Genomic DNA, 16,158 nt, shown 5'->3' with positions numbered 1-16,158 from the left:
CTGCCAGTATTTTCTTAGACAGAGAATGTTTTTAGAATGTTCAAAGCTTTGGCTATGTTTATGTGAGATTAAGACAGAAAAAAAAATTAGTGGGTACCGAAAGAAGTAGGTTCCTTGAAACACAAAGGTTATGTTTCAGGATTCTACATACCTTTAGGTGAAATAAATTATGACCTATCAAGGACAGTGCAGCACCATGCATTAGAAAACAATGTTCCAAGTTATCTTGTAGTTCTGCCTTGCCCTACCCCAAATCCCCACAGCATTCAGATATTTAGCTTTCATATCAGTAAGATAAAGTGGGGAATCCTGGCAGCTTATGACCCTCCACCCCAGAAGAGTAGACATTGTGGTGCTGAATGAAATGCATTCATTCAGCTTTGTTTGTGCATTTTGGCTTCTTACTCAGGCTTTCAGAAGGAATGAATTTGGAACATTCAAGTGTGGTTCAATGATACATTACAGTTCTGCCCAACTCTGTGTGCTAAGAGAATTTCATGAGTCACTGTGGCCAAGCTTCTCTTTACGCACAGTGAGGCCAATGACCACGAGGAAGCACAAACTGTGAGCTATTTCCTGGTCTTGCTCATTCACTTCTGAGATATGAAATCCCAGCCACAGAGAACACCATTACTGACTGGAGACACCACCTACAAGCAGCTGCACCAAGCCTGGGACCCGGGCTCTCAACTCCCCTCCTGGTATGTGGTCTCCATCCACAGGTTGCCTTGTGGCATCCCAGAATGGGGAATGAGCTTAGCTTGCTTGGGCACATAATCTTTTAGGCATGTGGGCATCTGAAGCTCCAGCTTGCTGCAGACCCAATCTTCTGCTCTTTTTTAAAGTCCTCCCCACTCTGAGTCCTTGACTGCACTTGTGGCCAAGGCAAAATGAAGTGAGCAAAATTGTTAGCTGTGAGGTATGACGTCTTCCTTGTCCTGCCGAACCTGTCAGTCCCTTTCTGGTGGTCCCCACTCCATTCCTACAGAAACATATACCTAGACTTCTGCTTTCTAGAAGGCCCAGTGCACTTGTGATAGAACTGATTCAAACACTATTCTCCTCTTCATGTTATGAGGATTAATCTCAGGAGCCTCCCAAGCCTAGCTATCGAATGTGTAACCTAATATTTAGACACCTATTAAGTGAATACCAAGAGCTACTAACACATGCCATTCGTATGATAGGCTCTCTCAGCTTGTCCAATATGAATGAAAATTTAGCAAATGTAAAGGCCACGGGACACAAAGGTGCTGCTTATGGAGACATCTCAATGTCCCTTCGCTACTGTCACAAGTGCCACTTCATTTAACTGCTGTTACTCTTGAGTTTTTAGACATTTGAAATGTATACATTACATACAGCACTGTACATGTTGAAGTTAATGTTTGTGGTTGTGTTTAGCCTTCTGGGGAGTCATCTTGGGCTGTGATTCTCTAATTGTGAGTGGATGCACTGTAAGTGTAAAGCAAAGCCTCTACACTTTTAGTGTCAAAGCAAATTCCCCGGCATCCATATGCATTCAAACACCTCCTGCTGCCATAAAAATCTTTTCACCTTAAAATGGGGACAGTGAATGAAGCCTGGAGGAAGCAGAATCAGAACTATTTGCATATGTAACAGCTTTTGGGGCTCAATAGCACATTACAGTTATCAATCTTACATTGACCTCTTCTTCAGGGCTTGGTGTGTGCCACATAGTGTCCATTTTATCGACTTCCCTGGCACAATGTCAGATGTGTATACACAAAGTGTTTTGGATGAAAAACCTCATGGAAAGGATTAGAGTTGAACAGCAAAGATATTAGGGGAGGGAGGGCTTCTGGGCTTCTAAACTAGGCTGAGTTAAGACACTGGTTAATTTGAGAAGAGGCCAGGCTAGACCTTTCTGATCTTTCACCTTCGGATGATATCATTCCAAAAGCAAAGCATTTCCTTCTCAACTTCATATTAACAGACCTTGGGTGGGAGGCTATGAGACAGAGGACTTGGCGTGTGAGGTACCTGGAAGGCAGGTGGGCAGGCTTCTCTTGAGCACTTCGTTTGTCCAAGTCCCATGAGCAGAACATGTATATACACCTGAGTGAAAAGGTGGGGGAGGGGAAAGAAAGTGATTATACTCTAATGTGATCACTGTGGCTTTGTCAGGGTCCCTCTGCCATCATGTTCTCTGAACTGGCCATCTCTACAACCTGAAGAGTCCTTTTCTTCAGCTATGAATTACTGTCGCCAGAAATAAACACCACAGTCTTTGGCATGGATCCTTAGGACCCTAAGTCTGACTTTGCTTGTCTGAGACTAGTCTGCCCATTCATTCCTACGTTCCTGGGCCCTGGCGGGTTTCTCCTTCTCATGGGTCATAGAACCTTTGTTCATAAAGCTCTGTGTAACACACATGCCTTTCTCTCCTTTCTTTAAACTCCTTAATAAGATACATTCACATCCAGTGCCCACTGTGGGCCTGAGGATAGATAGCCCTGTGAGCTATAGCATGCTTTCTTGTTCAGAGATGAGATTTGGAGATACAGAGAAACTACGGGACTGTTTCTAGTGTGAATATGCAGAGGTTAGCCTTTCTGCTGGGTTGCTTTTCTGGTGGAGACCATGAGTGTTTTTGAGAATAGAGATGGTTTGAGGCCACAAGGCCTTACTCGCAGGAGAGGTGGACACATTTCTAATGAACTTTCCTCTTATTTCCTCCCACTCCTGCACTGTGACCAACAGACTGGCTGTTCCAATCGCTTTAACCTGGGCCTACATGTTACCACTTGACCCCCGAGGAAGCCGGGAATCTCATCCAGAGATTGTGGAAAGGTCTGCACAGCAACAGCTGTGGCTACACTTGGGTCTTGGACTGGGACATATTGGATTTTCTGCTGAGAACACATCATCTGCTCCTTATTCTCTCAGTCCACTGACTTCTGTGTGAGACTTTAGAATATACCTCTGAACAAAACCTTAAAGCCCCACTCTGTGGGTTTGGTCTGGTCTTCCGAGGAGTAGAATGAAAATGGTGGGATCAGTCATAGCGGCCATTTTCTAGAAACCCTAGCTCTATCTCAGACATGTGAAGGGAATTATTTTGGTAGGATTCAGACTTCCCCAAGAGTCTCAATTCTTCTCTTAGTTCTGTGATGTGTATATCTTTCATGCTCTACTAACAGGCTCTGCATTTACTAGAATTTTTTCAGAATTTCAAGTTAAAAGGAACAGCACTTTTGCTTTGGTTTTGGGACTATTTAGTGTCTCAAAATGGAACTATTAACTTGAGGCTATTGGGAGGAAGGATCAAACGATAGCCTTATGGAGAACGCTTAGTATCATCTGCACATGTGTAGGAAGCCACTCTTCTGGGGCAGCTTCAGGCCCCAGCTGTAGGCCCAGTAAGTATGAGTTACCATTGGTATGGAGCGCTTACCTGTGATATTGTGAAGCATCTTGTAATAGGGCTGCTGGCAGGAGTATCTTATCTCTGATTTGTATGTGGTGAGGTTGTTTCTTGTGGAGAAGGTCACCAGCCCATGCTCCAGCCCAGCTGGAACTCCACAGTCTACAACTGAGAGAGAAGAAGTGAGAACCCCTAAGCTATTTTCTGTTCTTCCTCTCAGAGTCACCAAGAGATCTGTCTTCCCTAGATGTAGAGTTTATACACAATGCATAACTCCAGAGAGAAATAATACTGTCTATTTAACTGGTGGCCCTGCAACTGCACAGTATGCCATGTACAAATCTGGCTTTTCTGATTTTAGCATCTGTCCACTATATTCCTACTATAGGGCCAACTTACCTGCCCTATTGTCAATTTCAGGGCAGGGACAGGACTGCTGAAATTTATGGAGACCAAAGTTTCTCCCCCACTACAGCTTTTTTTCTTTGACTTGGAGTTTGTTTTGCAATCTCCTCTGGTTCTGTTGCCCAGGCATGAAGCCCATAGCTCAATGAGAAAATTCTGGCTGACCCGAACCAAATAATCCTCCATTTTTTCCAGTCTCAACCACAGGCTGAACAAGAACACTTCAATGTCCTCACATTGGAGCTTAGTACTAAAATAACAAAAGCAACCAAACAAAGAATCCCCAGTTCTGACGTGAGGACACAGTCCCACCCCACGCTGCTGCCTTCCTAGAGGTGGCTCATCTGTCCACAGAATGCAGGGAGAGTCAGAGGTGGACAGATTTCCAGTCTTCACCTGCTCTTTCTTTTTTCCTTTGATAGTGGTTGGATACTGGAGCTGGCTGATTATAATCTTAGTATAGGACATGGGCAAAGATGCCTTCTCCTAGGACAGACTTTAGGAAGCTTGCTTATCTAGCCACATCTTAGGTGAGCTGCTAGCATGGATGGAGTTCAGCATGAGTTCAGTCAGTGTATCTTTCATAGCTGTTGCATCAGAGGCTGAGGACCCAAGCTATTGGTTCCTCTTTCTGTTAGGGAATGACACTTGCCTTTAAGGAAACCCTAATGGTACATAGAATAGTTCTTGCTAGAACTGGAGAGATATGAAATTCCAATGCTGGAAAAGACTGAAGCAGAGCATGTCGATTTTCTCTTTACGTTACAGATAAGCCCAGAGAGGAGATTCTGTTGGTCTAGAGTTACCTAGAGAATTGTTAGTGTGGGAACTAGACCTGGCCTTGATTTTGGTGTTCTTTCACTAAATGGTACTAGCTGTTGCTAGTTTTTTTTTTTTTAATGTGTTTTCCAGTGAAATAGTAAACATTCCATGACTAACTTGGACATGAGTAGTCAATATTTCCAGAGTTCTGGGAGAATTTCCAAAATCCCCACCTCCCCCTGAATTTCACTGACTCCTCTTGAGACATGCAGGGGCAGTTAACTTCTCAGAGCCAATCATTCAGATCTCTAACCTAGGACTTCAGACTCACCTTGCAGATTGACTAGAGTTACCTAACTTACAATTTGTCTGATTTCAGAACCTTCCCGATTAGAAGAAGGAAGGATAACCATACGAGCATTTCTTACACAAAGGGGTCCTGGCCTTCAAGTTCCTTGAACAAATCACTTAATTTGCATTGCTAAGCCAAAATATAGATGCTCTTGTAGTTTTGTGAAGTAAACTAAACTAACCCTAACCCTCAAACCTGTCAGTAATTCTAATCCTAACCATAACCCTAGCTCTAACCCTAGCCTTAAAATGATGGTTATGACTGGAATAATGCAAGATAGTAGTTATTTAAAAACATAAGTAGATGTAAATGTACTCTCCTAATGAGACCAGAAGCAGATGAGCCCCTAGACAAGATACTGGCACTACTGTTGTCCCCCTGAGCTTTTTGGAAGTGCCTTTGGCCTCAGTAATCCTCACAACCCAACTCTCCTGTCCCTAGTGGAGGACCTGAGTGTTTGGCCCTGGCCTTGAATGGTTGATGCTAGTAGGAGATATTTTCTCAATAGAGGGCATGCTTTCCTGTCACCCCAGATAAGTCACTCTGCCCACTGATATGGCTGCCAGAGAGAGGGGATGACAAACAGAAAACAAAGGGTCATATCAGCTTGACTGAAGTCAGTGTGGAAGGAGCATCCTTCTTCCCAAGTGCACAATGACAGGGAGAAAGTAATATGTCTCTGAGAGGAGACATCTTTCCCAAGAGCAGTGTTGGGTGACCCAATCAGTGTGTGTCAGAAATTGTCCCCAGTTGACTTAGTAAGGGAATATAGCTTGTTCTGTGTTTGTCTTAGGGCCCTCCTACACACTGGATTCAGGATGCTCTTCTCTCCCTTCCTGAAGCCTGCTCTGCTCACCTCTCTCTGCTATGGGCTATTGCCCCATACCTTGTGTCTCTGGCCAATTCTTACCACCATTTATGTTTCTTCCAATACATCTTTCTTGGCCTGAGCTCTAAACACACTTCTGCAAATCAAGGACTTCTTACAGAGTCATACATGACATCTGACCTGGTACTCAGGGCCAAGGATGATGCCCCATGACCATCCTGGCCTCATTCTCTTTCTTTCTGGTTACCTGTACTCCGGTATCATCAGACTCTCCCTCATGTCACTCCCCTCTTACAGGCATTGCCTGGACCACCTGGATCAACCCTGATATCTGGCATGTTTGTAACACTGCTAACTGGGCAGGTCATGCTCTTGTGTCCTTGAAATCTTTATTCCTATCTCTTGGGTGATGTGCACCTTATTTTGTTTGTTTTTTACAATTGTTTGGAAACATGTCAAATCTTCTCCTTAAGCTGTGATTCTCTCTATCTCCTTGAGTGTATTAGCATTATGTGAATACTCTGGGGGACTGGCAAGCAAACTTTTGTCTTTAGTGTCCATCTCATCTCCTCTATCAAGGGCATCTTTACCCCAAGACAGCTCCTCAGTCTCCAGACTCCTCCCCACCCACACTCGTGAGATTCTGCCCTCATCAAGTGATCATCATCAACAGGTGGTGACTAAGAGGTGGGCCCCGTCTCATGTGTGAACTCAGACAGACATTGCCCTTTAGATACCAGCATGCATTCTGCTGTTCTCCAGCCCTTTCTTCACCATTGCTAATGACCTAGTTATAGCTGACCCCAAGCTGAGAACTGCTGTTTCCAGATGTGATGCTCATTTCTATAGCTATGACCCCAAGCTGAGGACTGCTGCTTCCAGATGTGATGTCCATTTTTCTATAGCTGTAACCCCAAGCTGAGGACTTCTGTTTCCAGATGTGATGACCATTTCTATAGCTATGAACCCAAGCTGAGGACTGCTGCTTCCAGATGTGATGTTCATTTCTTTAAGGATTTTAATAGTGGGTTTTAAAAAACAAAACTTATAAGCCCCAGCGGTAAGGAACCTCAGATAGCAGAACTTCATCCCAAAATGTGTGGATGGGACATACACTTTCTTAATAAGAAGACAACCAGATTCGCCAACATCCACACTCTGTGTTGTTATTCAGTTTATAAACCCATGGTTGTTAAGACAGTAGTAGAAGCCAGAGATTTGAAAGTCATTAGGTAGTTGGCACCCTGACCCATTTAAACTTATAATATGGAGTGGATCAGTCGCCACGGCCCACGTTGTTCTAGGTCACATGACTGTATATTAAATTTGTGGTTTTCAACCCAAGGACATATTTTCCTTTGAGAAGAGTACAGTTTACTTAGAGATTAAAATAATCACCCATTATCTTTTCATTACTTTTTGGAGTAAGTTTGAATGGTGAGTAAATCGTGAAGAGAGAGAGAATTTGTTCTTGGGCAGGCAGCTCTTTCTGTGGATGAGGCTTGCTGTCTAGCACAGCATCCATTCTAACCCACACTGAAGTGGGCAGTGGAGTGTCGGTGGGTGGGGCAGGGTGGGGCAGCTCTGCAAGGGCTTGGGTTCTCTGTAAGCAATCCATTCTCAGATGTCTGCATTGTGCGGGGTTCCCGCCAAGGCCCATCATTCACTCTGTCACTTGCTCTGACTCCAGCTCGCTCTCCAAATCCATCTCGCTCTCTGTCATCACGGTGGAGGCAATGGAGGATCAGGAGACAAAAGGAAGAGAGCAGAGAGAGGAAGAGGGAGGAAGAGGAAGAGAGAGAAAAGAAAAAAGAAAGAAAAATTAGCAAGCAAAGCAGAAATAGTTCATGCAGGAAACACAGAAACCATTCCACCAGAACAGATTAGGAATGAAGTTTAGGCACAGCCAGTTTGAAGGACAGTTTGAGATGGCTGAATTACATTCTGAGAATTTACATAGTCTTACATCCTGGGGAAGATAAAATTCTGCCCCTGGCTGGGAGCTTTGCATTCATCCAGCCCAAATGCTTATTTGACAGATGGCATTCAGAGTATAGCAGGACTTGTCACCACTTTGTGGTGACAGGGCCAAGATTCCCATAATTTCTACTTCCTGTTTGTCTTTACATTTTTTATCATCTTTCTTTCTCTTTTCCTCTTTCTTCCCCCTTTCCTCTCCCTTTCTCTCTATCTCTGTATTTCTGTCTCTCCCTTCCTTCCTTCCTTCCTTCCTTCCTTCCTTCCTTCCTTCCTTCCTTCCTTCCTTCCTTCCTTCTTCCCTCCCTCCCTCCTTCCCTCCTTCCCTCCATTCCTTGCTTCTTTTCCTTCTCTCTCTCTCTCTCTCTCTCTCTCTCTCTCTCTCTCTCTCTCTCTCTCCATCTCTCTCTCTGTCTCTCTCTGTCTCTCTCTCTCTGCCGAGACAGGGTGTTATATGGCCTAGTCTGACCTTGAACTCACTATATAGCTGAAGATGACCTTATATTTCTAATCTCCTTGTCTCCAGACTATTATCTCTGAAGTGCTGGGGTTACAAACATGTGCAACCATGTGTGGTAGCACATTCAATGTTGGGGACTGGATCCAGGGCCTTGTGCATTCTAGGCAAGCATGCTATTGCCTGAGCTACATCCCCAATCTCTCTGCTGTATAGTCACACCTTGCATACTTCCTGTCTGTCTCCAATCCTTCCTTTCACATTCCCAAGGACTAACTTGTCAGGCTTGTCTGTATATCTTGCCTAGGACCTAGCAGAGCACAAGGTACCCATGGATGTTTAAAGATGCTGGCTGTGTGTTAATAAGAGCTGAAGCAGTTCTAATATAATTTAATGCAAACCAATTGGGTCAAATTTTCAGTACAAAATGTTAACATGTTCTGTGACTATCTAGTATAAGTCATATAAAATAGTGCTATCCGGGGGCTGGAGAGAGGGCCTAGCAGTTAAGAATACTGGCTGCTCTTTCAGAGGATACAGGTTCAGTTCCCAGCACCCACATGGCAGCTCACAACCGTCTGTTACTCCAATCCCAGGAGATCTGACACATAGCAATGTACATAAACTAAAATTAAATAAAGTATTAGTTTAAAAAATACTATCTGATGTGGTAGTGACTTCCTCTGTCAAAGTACCTATTATAATTTACCAGAAAAATGTATTAATAGCACTTTCTGCTTTCCAAAAATATAAGACAGAGATACGAAGCCCCACCCACTGATGGCGATGGGCTGGGCTGAGTGTAACTGAGTGCTTACTTCCTTTGAATGTGTTTCTGGCTCTTTATAGGCACAGAGGGTGTAGCAAGCCAGTTAGTTGTCACCACAATCTTGACCAGGGAGGATGAGGGCAAGAGTATGAGCAAATTACCCACTGCTAGAATCTACACTTAAAGTCACAACTTCCCATCTGCAGAGTCTGTCTCGGTCCTGAACACTGAAAACCTCCATTGATCTTCAGAATGAGCCCCGCTTTGACCTGCACAGACCACACTGGGCCTCCTCCATACGAGGCTGCTTGGACCTTGTCTTCTCCATCTGAATTCTCTACTGAACTCTGCATTGGCATCTAGTAAGTGCTTAGCTTACTAATACAGAAGCTACTAAATGACAGTTTTTTTCCCCTCCTCATAGGAGTCTGACCACAGCTATCACCATATGAACAAGAAAACAAGCCCATTCTGATTGTGCTCGCTGCCTGGGGTTTGCCTCCAGGGAATCCTCCAACCAGGATTCCTGGGTCACAGTGGGAAAGAATCTGGCTGAATGCTAGGTGGGGACAGATCCCAAAGTCATAAAATGGGCAAGGGGGGTTGCTGGCTATAATATCTTGACTTCTCATTCTCTAATCTAAAGCAAGTCATGAGTCCTCCTCCCCAACACTGCTCCCCCATTGCCCCGCTCTGCCAGTACACTGTTACTAGTTGCTAAAATTATGATCCTTAAATGGTTTACATTTGAAATTACATGGGTATGAAAGTAATAGAGTAGTAGCTAAAATCTATCATCTATCTATCTATCTATCTATCTATCTATCTATCTATCTATCTATCTATCTATTATCATCAATCTGTGTATCATCTACCTATCTGACTACCATCTATCTATCTATATTTTACAACACTCAATAGCTTATTTACATGAATTATTTCTATCAAGAACCATTGGCACATGTTCTAGAATTAAAGTTACTCTCAACTCTCTATTTTACAGTCACAGTAAAATGCCCATGGTCATGTAATATGTCAGCGGCACACAAGGTAAGAACTCTGGGTCACCAGAGCTAGTGGGGCTGTCTGCGCTGAGCCCACAGTCCTAAGTCATCAGCTAACCCAGAAGACTTAGGAGGTGAGTGATTGGCACACAGACATTCAAGACCACTGGGCTCTGGGCTTGAGTGACAATGAATTTCCTAAACTAGCAATTCCTGAGCTCAAGCTAATTTCAGACACTGAGATATACTTATTATTTCTTTGCCACTTTTATGCCTTGGCTGAAAATGCTGTGCGTCTGTGTGTGTGTGTGTGTGGGGGGGGGGTATGTGTGTGTGTGTGCGCGCGCGCATGAGTGTGATTCCAAAATCTTATTTCTGAAATGGGTTCTTATATTCCTTGGTCTAGCTATTACACAGGGATTGATTTCTGTCCACCCCTCTTAGAGAACTGAACTGTTGAAACTTTTAAGCCCTGATGCTTATTGCTTCAAGGCCACAATAAAGGAATGCATCATTGTCATCAATCCATTGGGTTTTCTTACTTTTACAGGTGGGGATCTTGTTACTCCATGCCCCGTCCTTCAGACACTCAATTTGGAACGTGTCCATCACCTCGTTATCCTGAAAAGAAGCCAGAAGGGCAAGGGAGGAAGGGGGAGTAGGTTAGCACATATTTCCTAACAACAATAACTCAAACTTCAAACCTGGCTGTCTTCACCTGGGAACTAGTCTCAAAAGCAAACTTGCCCATAAAGGTGTGGCATGTCACATTGTTACCCCTATTTACACCCAAGGCATGGGCAATTGTCTCTAGAGGAAAAACTATAGTTTTGACTCCAGTTTTAGAGCAGTGGTTTTCCAACTAGAGCGAGTGGTCAGCACCACCTAGAGAGGGCTAGCGGAGACAGGCTACTTGTCCCTGCCACCAAGGTTTCAGTTCAGTACTTCTGACCTACCCAAGGAGTCCTAGTTCTAACAAACTCCCAGGTAATGCTGCTGCTACTGCCACAGAGCTGGCCCTTCCCGAGGGCAATTCCTGCAGAGCACAACATATTATTAACCACTGGTTCCACTCCTCATGCCGGCAAATGGGAACTTTGCTTTCTCACTCTGAAGGTGCCCGGTGGACTGCCACTTTGGAGGGAATGTGATGAATGTCCATCTGCCACCTTTAAATTAGCTTCTTTTTCTGTGCCATCCCCCTCCACCTCTGAGGAGCTTTGTTAAGGTTGTAGTCCCTAATTGTTGAGCCATATCAAACCCTATTTAAAAATTCAGGACAACTCATGCCCTATAAACAACTTTCGTGTCACGCCCTGAAGTGAGAGGTGTCCTGAAGGCATCATTCCTGAATTTCTGGAGTCCTTGGGAAGCGTTACAGGATGTTAGGAAACACTTGGCTGGCAGTGTTCTTCCAGCCCACTCGCTCTCTTCCCAGGCAGGGTTTGTCACCTTTAGCACTTTGTAGCCTGTGTCACAGCTGATGAGCACTTGGTCTTTGAAGGAATACACAGCCTGCGAGGGCTCAATTTTCCCATACACAGGAGGCTGTAGCTTTGGGCACTCATTTCCTGGCAGGAAGCAAATGAAAAGACAGCAGGTGAGAAACCAAGAAGACATGACAGCAAAGGGCCCACACCGAGGAAGCGAGGCCTGCAATGAAGTGGAAACAACAGGGCTGGGTGTCCAGAAGAAGAGTTTTGAAAGCAGGGTGAGTCACTTTCTTATGCGACCTTCCACCTCTTCATTAATAAAGTGAAGGAGAAGGCCAAACATTTTCATGAGTCCTCAGAGACAGGCCACTGTCTCACAGCAACAAGGAGCCCACTCACACCCAGGCCTGGACTCTTGCATATCCCTATCCCAGTTTAATAAGCAAGGTCTTCCTATTCAGTTTAACTTTGTGCCCTGCCATTTCCCACGCATTGGCTATGCAGGATGACTGCAGTCTCACGCTCTTCCCAAGGCACCTAGGTGGGATGCCCTATGGTGGGATGCCTCTGTTTTTCTACAGAAGGCTGGTCCTCACAGATTGGGCCTGGCCCAACACTTTCTCAGAAACACATTTTATTTTGTTAATTTTCTGTCACACCTCTCCCCAGGGTGTTCTGGACATGAAAATGCAGGTCCTGGTCCAATGAAGATGATTGGTCACCCCTGGTTGGGGTCTAGCCTCTTTTTCCTTGAGTTCTTACAGACTTGTTGAGTCATATGACTCCCTTTGGGTTTGTGTGAGGACTAGCTACCATGGGGCCCTTGCAATGGCTGTGCTATACCGAGGGCCCGCATAGAGACAGGTCTCTACTGTGAAATCTTTAGAGCTCCAGATTGGCCCACAAGCTCTAATCCCACACTTGGAGACCATCAGGGTTGGGAGGTTTCCTTAGCCTAATGAATCTCCATGTGAGGGAAACAGAAGCACACTCTGTCTTCAGTCTCCATGTGATGAAGCACAGCCAATCTTGAGCATGCGTTCAATCTCTTTGGTGCCTGTTCCCCATTTATAGGTGGGACACTCAGCCAGGATTTGTGCCTTGGCTCCCAGGTTCTCAGGCAGAGTTCTACTAAGTCCCTAAAGAAACAGGCCTCTAGCTAGGACTGCATCCCTCACCCCTCAACAGCCCTCCTTGTGAGGATGGTGCACAGTGACCTGGGAAGGGGGAGAGGTTACCTGACGCCCTGTAGGAGAGCCTCCAGCCTCGGTTCTCTCCTGAGTTGTCGCTGCGGAATAGGATCTGGATGCTGTGACTCTGGGTGCTGATTGGTTCTGGGGATTTCTCTCCACAGAAGGGCCCCCATACTTTTGAACCAGCTTTAATCTAAATGAGGCAACATATATGGAGAGAGAGAAAAAAACACTATGAGTGGTACACAGTCCTGCTTCAGGCAAATTAGTCCCGGAATGTTCTGGAAGTCTTAATGGGAATCCATAGTATGCAGTCTTGTTTTTTGGAGACTTACAAGTTACCAATTTTTTTTTTTTTGTCCATTTTTTGTCTTAATTTCAGTGGCCTTTGGAGTTAACAAAGCAAATTACATGATTAAAGATAAACATGTTATGGGCCGTCCTGAACAGTACACAAAACAGGAGAGGTTACTACTCTCAAAGAGTTTGTAGTTTACAGGGGTGATTAACAATAAATAAACAAAATGATTATAATCAAATATATGTATATATGCATACACATACATATGTATTTATATAGGAACATGTACCACATTTTACAATTCTAGAAAAGTGTATATAATCTATATATCCATATTTAAACTTTATAATCTGTAGAAGTCATCATTTGTGTAACAGAAATAAAGTAACTAACAACTTTAGCTGATAAGGAAGGCTCTGTATAAAGTAGCGTTAGATCTGATTCATAGGATGAGTAGAAAAAGACCAGAAGACCACTTTCCAGGCAGACAACCCAGCACGGGTAAAAGGCAGGGCCAGCTGTGGGAGGACCTGGAGAAGCCAATGTGGCAGGAACAGGGGGAGTGGCGTGACACAGGTTGGACAGAGTGACAAGGGTCTTGCTTTGTTGAGGAATCTGGCTTAATTCCAGGCACAGTCTTGGTCTGATTCCCTCGCTATAACCGTCCATGCTGTGGTAAAACAGCCGATGCAGGAGCAAGAAGGAAGCAAGAGCCCCAGTTAGGAAAGCTGGAGATCAGCAGGGCAGAGGTGAGAGGGTGTGGACTGTGATAAAGCGGTAGAGCAGAGCGGCATAGATGATCACCACCTCACCACCGAGTGAGTCAGAACCACCTCCTCCCAGTCCTGAGCACTTAACCCCTTTCCTCTGTCTCTGAGAGCTACAACTCCATTTTTGGCATTTGGTAATGTCTATAATCCTGGGTGACATCACTTTGCTGGGAACAGAGGACATGACACTTCAGGACACTCAGGCGCTTGATATGGGTCCCATGCCGAGCCCCTAGAACTCAATGTGTAGTGATCCAAAACAATCAGCAGGTTCTGCTCCCTAAGTGTTTCTTTGTGACTCGAGGGACTTTACAATGTTAAGGTGCTTTTCATTCTTAGAGAATTTTACATATGTATAATGTGTTTTGATTATAACTGCCCCTCACATCCCCTTCGACTCTGCCCAGACCCACCACACCACATCATCTCCCAACATGACCAATGTCCTTTTCCCATTATCTACTGAGTCACTTGAGTGTCTTCCATTTGTGCCTTGCTGTGGAGTCATTTCCTGGCGCATAGATAACCTCTCAGGTGCCACTTCCCTAAAGAATGTTTTATCGTTTTATCTTATTAGCCTTCAGCTGCCAAATCTCCTCTTCAGGGGATTGGGACTTTGTGAGCCTCTCCCTTATCTATGCTGAGCTTTTGACTGGCCTGATCTTGAATAATTCTCTTGGAGGTAACTATAGCGGTGGAGAGGGAAACAGCCCACGCACGTCTGGAAGACACTGTTTGGCGGGAGTCCTTCCAGACCTCTGTCCTCACAACCCATCCATCATCTTTTCTGCAGGGTTCCTTGAACTAAGTGAGGAGGGGTGTGATGTCGATCACCTTTCAGGGGTGAGGACAGCTCCTCGTTTTCTGCAGTGTGGCAGGATGTGTGTCTGTGTATTAAACACAGCCCATTGTAAAATGAAGCTTGTCTGATACAGGCTGAGAACTTCATTAATCTATGGTGTAGAATTAAGTGTTTAGAAGGCATTTTGAAGGCAATTTGACAGTATATCCATTTAACAAAACGATGGCAGTGGGTTCTTTCCTGAGTTCTATGACCTTCCCAGGCATAGGTTCTTTGTCAAATCTACAGGGCCAGGCATGCTATGGTGTGGGTCTTAAATTCAATTATAGGCAGTTGGTCACTGTAGGAGGAGTGGGTCAGCAAGTTTTGGCTCGCGGCCTGCAATGGCCCACGCATGCGCAGCAGGTGTTTCCACATTCACTAACCCTGGAATCTGCCTGACACCCAGAGGCGGACAAAGACAGAGCACGTGACTGGGGCAGCCAATCAGCTGGGCGGGACAAACAGTTGCGGACGAAGGTGATGCAAGCCGAGGGTACATAGGCACCAATCGTTTAAAGGAGTCTGCTTCTGCTTCTTACCTGCCTCCCGGGATCTGTGTTGTTGATTCTTGTGCCTTCTTACTGCCTATCCCCAAGGATAGTCTGCGTGTCTGTGTGTGTGTGTGCGATGTCTAGGGTAACAGGTCACCCTATAACATTTAGGCCACTATTGCACCTACGGGCATATCTTACAAGAATACTATTATAGATCACAAGACTCACACCTGAATATACCTGTTGGTGACTGTTCTCCCTTAGCAGCCTCTATGGCACCACGGGTACCATGAAAGCTAGCCAAACAGAAAGAAACTACTAGGTCAGACCTGGTTGTCTTCTCCATGCCTTGGGAGTCAAGTGTAGGGTGTCTTCAGCAATAGAGTCTCACCATTAGTTATGATGGGTAGCAAAGAGCAAATGACAATAGCCTGTTTTGTTTAATGAAACACCACCACCAAAAGCAAACTGGAGAGTGAAGTATTTATTTGGCTTATACTTTCCTAACATTGTCCATCATTGGAGGAAGTCAGGAATGGCACTCAAGCAGAGGCAACAGCCGATCAGAAGCCATGGAGAAATGCTGCTTACTGGCTTCTTCTGCGTGGCTTGCTCAGCCTGCTTTCTTTTAGAACCCAGGACCACTAGCCCAGGCCTCACTCAAAATGGGCTGGGCCCTTCCCCATCAAACACTTATTAGGAAAATGTTCACCGGGCTTGCTCACAGCCCAATCTTATGGAGGCATTTTCTCAGTTGGGGTTCCATACTTTCTGATGTCTCTAGCCTGTGTCAAGTTGAGATAGATTACACAACACACACCCCTAATCCTCCTTTGCCCTCCTAACCTAATGCCCACTTAAACCTTTCTCTCTAGAATCTTCTTTCATTCCCGTACCACCTGGCCCTTGCTATCTGCCCTCCCTTAAAACCCTACTTCTCACCCTGTAGGGCCTCTTTCTAGTTCCCTGGCTTCTATGGTTACTCCAAATTAATCATACATATCTAAAAATTCTAAGCTAGCATCAACATATGACAGGGAACATGTGATATTTATCTTTCTAGGACTGGGTGAGTTTACTCAATGATTTTTCCAATTTTATCAGTTTACCTGAAAATCTAATAATCTCATCCATCTTTATCATTGAATAGAATTTCCTTGTATACATGTCCAGGATTTCC

General features: G+C 44.8%; 1 protein-coding gene across 2 annotated transcripts in view; it reads right to left on the bottom strand.

Moving 5' to 3' along the window:
* The window catches only part of Masp1 (MBL associated serine protease 1), a 69,549-nt gene that overhangs the window by 21,790 nt on the left and 31,601 nt on the right, over window positions 1–16,158 (bottom strand). For both annotated transcript variants that reach the window (XM_052158739.1, XM_052158738.1), the window contains exons 6-10: window positions 12,615–12,762; window positions 11,396–11,514; window positions 10,486–10,564; window positions 3,419–3,556; window positions 2,005–2,079 (exon numbers count right to left, since the gene is read on the bottom strand). In XM_052158739.1, the coding sequence (XP_052014699.1) occupies window positions 2,005–2,079; window positions 3,419–3,556; window positions 10,486–10,564; window positions 11,396–11,514; window positions 12,615–12,762 (559 nt within the window). The remainder of the gene's footprint in view (window positions 1–2,004; window positions 2,080–3,418; window positions 3,557–10,485; window positions 10,565–11,395; window positions 11,515–12,614; window positions 12,763–16,158) is intronic.

Source organism: Apodemus sylvaticus, chromosome 15, assembly GCF_947179515.1.
Source record: "Apodemus sylvaticus chromosome 15, mApoSyl1.1, whole genome shotgun sequence".
Classification (NCBI taxonomy): Eukaryota; Metazoa; Chordata; class Mammalia; order Rodentia; family Muridae; genus Apodemus; species Apodemus sylvaticus.
The sequence above is the reverse complement of the archived record's forward strand: the minus strand, read 5'-3'. Positions and strand labels throughout refer to the sequence as shown.